Raw genomic sequence first — 8,350 nt, 5'->3', positions numbered from 1 at the left:
TTTTTTTTTTTTTTTCATGGATTCTTTTATTAGCAACATTCACAAAATCTTTTGTGTTTTTTACTTTCAGTGAAATTTCAACCTCTTTAGTAGAACCTTTTGACTCCCCATGTGCCAAGTCCAAATGCCAAATCCAAATGCTTGTCTAATAAGATTTTAGATGTGCAGAAACCTAGACTGTGCCTGTGCTGATGACTGGTCAAAATGATCAATGACAAGGAAAACCAAAAATGTAATGAGATCTCACTCTTTAATGGAGCAGCTCACATTTTGTAGAAGAATTGTTTTAAAGAAAAAAGGGGAATGGTAACCATGGCTTTTAAAGGATCTGTTAATTATAAATAGTTTTCTTTGGGAGATCAATTGCACATTATTTACCTTCTGCTACAAATAACTTATACAGATCTGTTTTCCAGTCTCAGAAAGAGAACAAAATAAGAATTTAAAAGCAGACAATATGATTTCTTATGGTTATTTTTTTGTAATAGGGCTAAATGAAGTCCTGTTGTTTTTGATAAAGCAACACAGGGATATGCAGTGGGTTGTGAAATGGTGTGGGTGCATGTAAGCAGAGAGTGTTGAAGTGGTATACTTGTGTTTTCCTTTTTTGCCACAGTGGCCTGTCCTGCTTCACATACAGTGCTTTAATATTAGCACAAGTTTTAATTCTGTTTTAATGAACACTGCTTCTGAGCTTGGATTTGGTTACAAGCCATCGTCGGGGTAGAAAATTCTGTCCCGCTTTTGACCAAATTTATTCTTCTTCTCCTCCAAATATTGTGCGTTCGTGGGAGAAAAATGCAAGTTAATTGTGTTCTGCTCCTGCTACAGCTGTCAGCACAGCAGTGAGGTCCTGTGGATAATTGATTTCTGTTTCTGTTGTGAGGAAAAAAACTTGGCCTTCTCTGAAAAAAAATACTCCCTTGTTTCCTAATCTGCTTGGGTCATATCATAACTAGAGTACCTGTGACTTTTGCTACAGGGAGGGGAGTGCGTCTCTATTACATTGGTGGAGAAGTTTTTGCTGAGTGCCTAAGTGATAGTGCGATTTTTGTTCAGAGCCCCAACTGTAATCAAAGATATGGCTGGCATCCTGCAACTGTGTGCAAAATTCCACCAGGTTAGTAGCCTCACAAAGGTCTCGTGGGAAAATACCCAGTGAAGGTATTCGCTGGATGACATTTGCTTTCCTTTTCATAATTTCTGCATAGTTTTGGGCTTCTGTGTAGCAAACACAAGTGTTCACTGACTGCACCTTTTTTTGACTTTTTTTTTCTTTATAGGATGCAATCTAAAAATCTTTAATAACCAAGAATTCGCTGCTCTTCTGGCTCAGTCTGTGAATCAGGGCTTTGAAGCAGTTTATCAGCTTACTAGAATGTGTACCATAAGAATGAGCTTTGTTAAAGGATGGGGGGCTGAGTACAGGTAAGAGAAAAACCTCTTTGCTTTTAGAGTTAATCATTTTTGTTCTTTCACTAACAAAGTATTTCTGTCTGGCTTGAAAGCCATATATAGAGGCTTCTCAGTGCTATTGTGGGTATGCTGTCTGCAGATTGAACTCATATTTTCCTTTTTCTCCTCCTCATCTATGGAACTGCTAAGTTATGAAGTCCATAAACTGATTTTAGTGCTGCACTGAAGCCAATTGTTGAGCAAGGAATGTCGTCAAAGTTCTGTTCCCTTGCTCAGTCCTGCTGGCTTGCATGTTGTGGTGAAATCCCTGACAAGACCTAGAAGTTTCACGGCTTGTGCTGTGGGATTATTTGCTGATTGACAGACATACAGTCATCTTGACATTTGAACATACAATCAGTCTGTTCTGGGTGTAGTGGGAGTTCCTTAGGTTGTGGTGCGGGATGGGGTTTGATGGTACCCAACAGGAAGACTTGGAGTCACTGGGAGTGCCTCCTGCAGAATGAAATTACTGGAGAGCACGCACTTAAGGGGTGGCAAATATTTTGGAACTTGTAGTGGAAAAAACTTTGCGGGAGTAAGACGACTGTGTTTGTGTAGTAAAACTTCTAAAAACAGTCCTTTGAGTGGAAAAAATAGCGTTTTAGATGCTTTTGAATAGATTCCAATTGTATTCTCTATTAGCACAAACTGAGAGCTGTAGTTGAGGACAGTGCCTGTTTTTAATGTAGTATGGGAATTCAGGAAGAAAAGTAATTGACTTCTAACAGAACAGTTTCAAAGATTTCATTATTTTGGAGAGCTAGAGATGTGGTTTTAAACAAATCCCTTAAACCTCTCTATTGTCCACTGAAAGAATGAAGTCTGACATATCAATACCCTAATGCAATACATAATGATTTTTTTTTTTAATCTATAACCTTTCTGAAGTTGAATAATGGCATATTCAGTTTCTGAATATATATATATTCAGAAATATATATATGAATAATATATATTCAGTTTCCACTGAATCTGGGGGGTTTGATTGCTTTATCTGCTCTTGAAGTACGTACATGTATACATTAGTGTCAGTGTGGGGGGGAGGCTTCTCAGCTAAATGAAGCCAATTTTGTAATAGTCTAATTAGATGAAATGAGAAATTTGAGTAATGGAATAAATTGGTACCTCTGTGTTAGGAAGAGGTGCACAAGAAAAAATCTGGCTCGTGTTTAAAGAGCTATTGGGTTTGGCTCTGAAGGAGTATGTATACACTTAGGCATAATTAAATGCAGCATTCTAATCTGAGCAGAAGAAAGGCTTAATCAGTCACATTACATGGAGGCAGCTTGAAGTGAATGGAGTGTAAGTGCTGGGTTAGAACTTTTGGTCAAGTTGTTTCAAAGGAGGGAGAATGTTGGTTATTAGCCTATAAACTGTTCATACACCATAGGATTGAAAAAGCTGCACTGGAAACACTGCCAGAATAGCACAGAAACTGATTACTAACATAATGCTGAACTAGTTTCTTTGCATCTCTGTTTAAGATGATGCTAATAAATTATTGATGCACAAAACTTGTAAATTATGCTGAGTTGGGATTAAAGCAAGAAGAGGTGGCTCCAGCAAACACAACCTTGAATTTAAATGAATGTAGTCTGACTTGTCAAAACGGACCAGCAAGCACTGTAAAAACCCATCATTCTTGTTAAAACTTCCGTGTTTCATTATTGTATGAAAAAACATTTCTCATAGAACAGGCTTGGGCAGAGCCAAAGCATTACTTCCACTTTAGGCATATGTGCATAAACGTGCAGGTATGGCAAGCTGATACATTTTATAAGCTTGGTAGGCAAAATAGCTTACAGCTTTTGGCTTGTTAAATGTTGGTTTGAATTGAGGATGGTAGAAGTTCAGATGTTCACAGTAGCACAGGAACTGTCCAGGTCTAACATCATCTTCTGAAGAAAGTTCAGTAGAGGTATAATTATTGATAAATGAACTGGAAATACGTGGGTAGGAGAGGCTGAGTTTTTAGCTTTGAGATGGTTGCTCAGAGACTGTCCCTATTTTATCAGTTTTTGCCAGTGTAATGCAAAGCCAGGGCTGTTGGACAGAACCAGTTATAAAATTTTGAGGAAGTGTGTTGTGAAACACATCATAGGGGAGTTGACAGCAGTGGAATAATGAACTTCCTTCTTTGGGAGAGGATTCAAGACTAAATGGAATTATATTTCCTGTGGTTTAGATTGTTTTTCTGTTGTATCACTTTGTTCTGGCACATAGGCGTTTGGGGCTAAGATAACTGTTTTGTTGAGTGCTGAGAGAGCACAGTCCTCAGCTGCTGTCTTCTCCTAGAAAATGTGAAACTTCTGAAATTGATCTTCTCCCTGGTTTAATCTTTCTGCCTTTTCAGTTCCTCTGTTTATATAAACAGCTTTCCTTAAAGCAAAGGGCTGCAGTGCCGACAGTAAAACTGAAGGGGCTGGGTTTGTGTCTGACTAATCTGCTGCCTTTGAATCTTGGGATAGCTGGAATTACTAGGAAAAACTGGCTTAGCAACAGTAGTCTTGCCAGTCTAGTTAGGGAAAACTCCCATGCCTGGAGTGGGTACAGTGAAATAACAGGATTTTTCAGGCAGACTATGTCCAGTTCTGATTTCTTTACTTTGGAGATGAGAAGGAATATTTTTGAATAACAGGTCTCTGAAACAAGGATATATGGGAGAGTGAATGAAGTTTTTATGGTTGTCAGTCCTTCAGCTTCACTGAGTCTTGCTACATGGTGTCTTATTAAGGGCTTCTATGTGGAAAATTATAGGCAAGTTAGTGCAGAAGACAAGGGAAATGTAATTTTTTACTTAAATTGTTTGTGTGAGAATGTTACAGTACAAAACACATGTAGAAGTGTAAGATCACAGGAAATCAGAGATAAGGTTTGGTGTTCCTTTGAGATACCATCAGTTAGCACAGGATAACCACACACCGTGTTTTGATGTCATGTTTCTGACAACATCTCCCAGTTCCCTTGTACATTTATTGTGCCATTTGCTCCAAAAAAGCCAGACCTTATGATCACCACAGCCTTGTGGTCTTTGGCCACGCTGACAGTGCAGAACCAAGGGTTTCTATTCCATATTTCTCAGTAGTTGTCTATAGAATTCAAACCCATTTATGCATGCAGACTCTCTGAAGGTTGAGATACAGCTGCACACAGGTATCTGTGATGTGAACACTGCATCAGCTGGACAATTCTGTCTGAATTTCTTTTTACAAGTAAGGCTCTTGGTGTGGCCCTGGAAGCAAATACTGCTGTTATTCTCCAGAGTGGAGTGTTCTTGATGTATTAGGACAAGCATATAATTATTGATGTGTCTTACAGATGTGGAAGTGTTTTGGAATTTTGGAGGTTTGTTGTGGTTTGTTTTTTTTCTTCAAAGACTGAAAAAAAGTTTAGTAACAGTTTTGGTAATGGTTGCAGGTTGTTATCTTTCTGTGTAGCAGATATGTGTGGAAACATACTCGATCACACAGTGAAGAATTTTATGGCAGCCACAGCTGCTTTCTGACTTCCCACTTCCCTATTTCTTTGTTTTCTAGGCGCCAAACGGTAACAAGCACTCCTTGCTGGATTGAACTTCATCTGAATGGACCTCTACAGTGGCTGGACAAAGTACTGACTCAGATGGGCTCCCCTTCAGTTCGCTGCTCCAGCATGTCCTAAATCTTTCTCCTTCTTCACCAGTGGGCTAAACATCGAGTCCAAACAACAGACTTAATATAACAGCTCCTCTGTCGTAGTATTTGTGTGTGGTCCCCATGAACTGTTTACTATCCAAAAAAGGTTTTTAAAAAATGGAAAAAAAAAAAAAAAAAGGTTAAAAAAAAAAAAGGAAAGAAAAAAAAGAAAAACAGCACTTGAGGTCTCATCAGTTAAAGCACCTTGTGGATTCTGTTTCCTATACTCTGATACTAGATGAAAATTTAGTGTATAGAAAAGCCTTCTTCAGAAAGAAGCGACAATTTTAAAGATTCTTTAATGGTGTTTTTATTGGGTATATAATTGAGTGTCCTAATGGTTTATCAATAACATGAATAGCTAAGTATATGTATAGATAATGTATCATGATCTCAAATATCACAGTATTGTGCTGTTCTACATTTTATTCCCATAAATAGTCGTTTGGTTTTTTGATTGGGGCAAATATCTCATAAGATTCCAAGACTCTACTCCCTTATTCTTTTATATTTTTTTATATAAGCAGGTTTTTTGAGTAGTCCTAAACATAAAAAGCAGACTTTCCTTGTAGAAAAGCTTAACTTTTTGCTGCCTTCTTAAAGAAAAAGAAAATCCCTCCATTGGAAGGGAAAGAAATGTCTTGAGATTCCTCTGTGAAATCTTAAGACACTTTATATACTTAATGGGGCCTAAAATGAATTCATATTGTAAATTCCAAGTATCCATTACACTGAGAGTCTACTTTTCCCTACCCACCTGAGTTGATGCATCTAGTGCTAGCACTATTGCTGGCAGTGTTGTAATTTGGGACTCTTAGTACCTTAAATCATTGAAATCAGTGGGGTTTTTTCTCATGGAGTGAGAACTTACCATAGCATTTGATACTGGATTAAGTACACAAGGTTATTGGCTTACCCCTTACATCTGTATGTTTTCATTGAACAGATGTCACTAAAAATAATGGGGTTTAGTTTCTAGAGCCAAATACCTTTGAAAAATCATTTCCCAGGGTAAACTAGACTCTTTTATTTAGGTTTTTAAATAGATGCAGCTTCTTAACATATTTCAGTAACAGAATTTAAATTTCTGATCTGAGTAGCTTTGTGTAGCTTACTTACACACCAGATCACACACATTCATTATGTCATAATGGGCCTTGTTATTAAAAGTAGTTGCTTCTGCAAAACCTCTAGGATAGTGGTTGCTGAGGTATGACCAGCGAAGGAGGACTTTCTAGGTTCTTCATGACAGTGCATGTTATTGTGAACCTTTGGACACTACAGCAGCACCATATTAAAAAATATTCTGAAATATATTCTACAAATAAGTCTGGGCTGGGGATGGGATGGGAAACTGTATAGAAGGGTTATTATGAACTTGAAAAATACACATCTTACTAACAATCTTGTGATCTAGCTGTCTGTCATTCTTTTGTTATCGTGGCAGTAGCAGGATTGCCTTTGTCTGTTTTTTCCCATTGTTTCATCCATTACACTAGTACTGTACTTTGTAAGTGCAGCTAGTGATAACTTAGCTTTGAGAACAAAAATGTGGCCAGTGTTACAGCTTTTAATCACTTGAATAAATTGATGATAGTGATGGATATTTTTATGCCATAACGACATAGAAGCAATACCAAAAATCAAGCCTTGAAAAAGTGGGCCAGACACCTTTCAAAAATTGGCAAAGCAGTTACGAGTTTGTGCTAGTTTTACCAGTAGACTAATGTATTGGTAGAACTTGTGAACCTAAGAAATAAGCTTCATGAGTGTTGCATTTGCCTAATATGTGAATACACTAATAAAAGTTTTAATTCTCATGATGGCTGAGTGGTTTCTTTTTATTAATTGCCGTCTGTATTTTTTGTTGAAGGTTAGGAATCATCCCGACCGACCCAAACAAATGGTACAAGTGTCCTCCAAGTTGTGGCTGAGAAGGTTAGAGTTTAGGTGTTAATAAGACTTTTCATACAGCTGTTGTGGAGGTTCTGGATTTGTGGGTGCTCTATCGTTACAGACTTCTACTCCTGTTTATTAAAGCAGTTGCTTTTTCCTACCACAAGCAAATTGCATCCTACTAACTCAGATGTTTGCTTTCACCTGTGAAACAGTTAGATAAGAGAGGCTTGTCTGGGTCAGACTCGTATTTATGAGCAGGTTGCAGCTTGAATCAGTTGGGTGACCTAATTCTGTGGTCTCCTTGCTGTGGATTTCTGAATGTGCTCTTTCAGTTGTGGTGGAATTACTTGCTTTGCCTTGAACATTGTAGTAACCTCGACTGTACCTTTTCTTTCAGTGTGCACTTCCCAAGGACTGTACAAGGACCCTGCAGACGTTACCTGGGGGTCTGCCTGTGTGCAAGACCATCTCAGTCTGTGTAGAAGTCACTGGTTTTGACTTGTTTGTACCACTGAAATATTCTGTCCTGCCATTGCTGATTCAGTCACAGCTTAGTGGCACAAGGGAACTTACCTGTGCTTAAAAGTGTTTGCTTGCCAGTATTTCATTTAAATGACTTTGGCAGTTCTTAAGTAACTTTAACCTACTCCTGTTTCTTAATCCACTGCTGTTCTGCTCTTCTTCAAAACCTGACCAGTGCCCACTCAAACATCGTAATGCAGAATGCCTGTGGTACATAAGGAATGTGGCTTCATCCCTCTCCTCTTTTGCCAGTCAAAGTACGGATGTCCAAAGTGAATTGTTTTTCAGTGAGGCTGTTTTGCAAAATAAAACACGTAGCAAGCAGAGAGTACTCAAACGGAGATGTTTAAAGTATGGGTAACCAGCTACTTACCTGTAGCTGGAAAAACTCTGTATGTAACTGTTGCCTTAAGTTTAGACTGGGATTCCGTGAGCCTGAGTTCAGATCTCTCTCATCACTAGCCCTGCCTGAGCTTGATTTTCATAGTATTGCCAAAGCCAAGTAATGAGAAATCAGGTAGTTGATGCAAACATCCAAGCCTAAAAATTATTTTTTAATTACCTTTTGGCAGCTCGGAGGCACAGAGATGACTTTTCAGAGCCCTTCCTCCACCAAAGAAAAACCTGATTTCATTTAGAAGTTGTTTAAGGACTGAGGCTTCGAGAACAATTTTGAATGCCTGGACTCTTTCAGCTTTAAACTGTGGTACTTGGTAGTAGAGTGTGATCATCTGTACCCATTTCCCCCTTCCTTTTGTGCATGTTTCCTGCCTAGGTGGTGAGCACTCTGCAACAGG

At 38.4% G+C, this 8,350-nt stretch overlaps 1 protein-coding gene across 3 annotated transcripts in view; it reads left to right on the top strand.

Annotated features, from left to right (window-relative positions):
• SMAD2 (SMAD family member 2) overlaps positions 1–6,955 on the top strand; it is a 49,584-nt gene extending 42,629 nt beyond the window's left edge. For all 3 annotated transcript variants that reach the window (XM_027656060.1, XM_027656058.1, XM_027656059.1), the window contains 3 exons: positions 983–1,120; positions 1,284–1,428; positions 4,995–6,955. In XM_027656060.1, coding sequence (XP_027511861.1) covers positions 983–1,120; positions 1,284–1,428; positions 4,995–5,118 — 407 coding nt within the window. In that variant the 3' untranslated portion in view covers positions 5,119–6,955. The remainder of the gene's footprint in view (positions 1–982; positions 1,121–1,283; positions 1,429–4,994) is intronic.
• The last annotated feature ends 1,395 nt before the right edge of the window (positions 6,956–8,350 follow it).

This window comes from Corapipo altera, unplaced genomic scaffold (assembly GCF_003945725.1).
Source record: "Corapipo altera isolate COAL_440 unplaced genomic scaffold, ASM394572v1 61553, whole genome shotgun sequence".
NCBI classification, from domain to species: domain Eukaryota; kingdom Metazoa; phylum Chordata; class Aves; order Passeriformes; family Pipridae; genus Corapipo; species Corapipo altera.
Note: the sequence above shows the minus strand (reverse complement) of the source record. Positions and strands in the feature narration are given on the sequence as shown.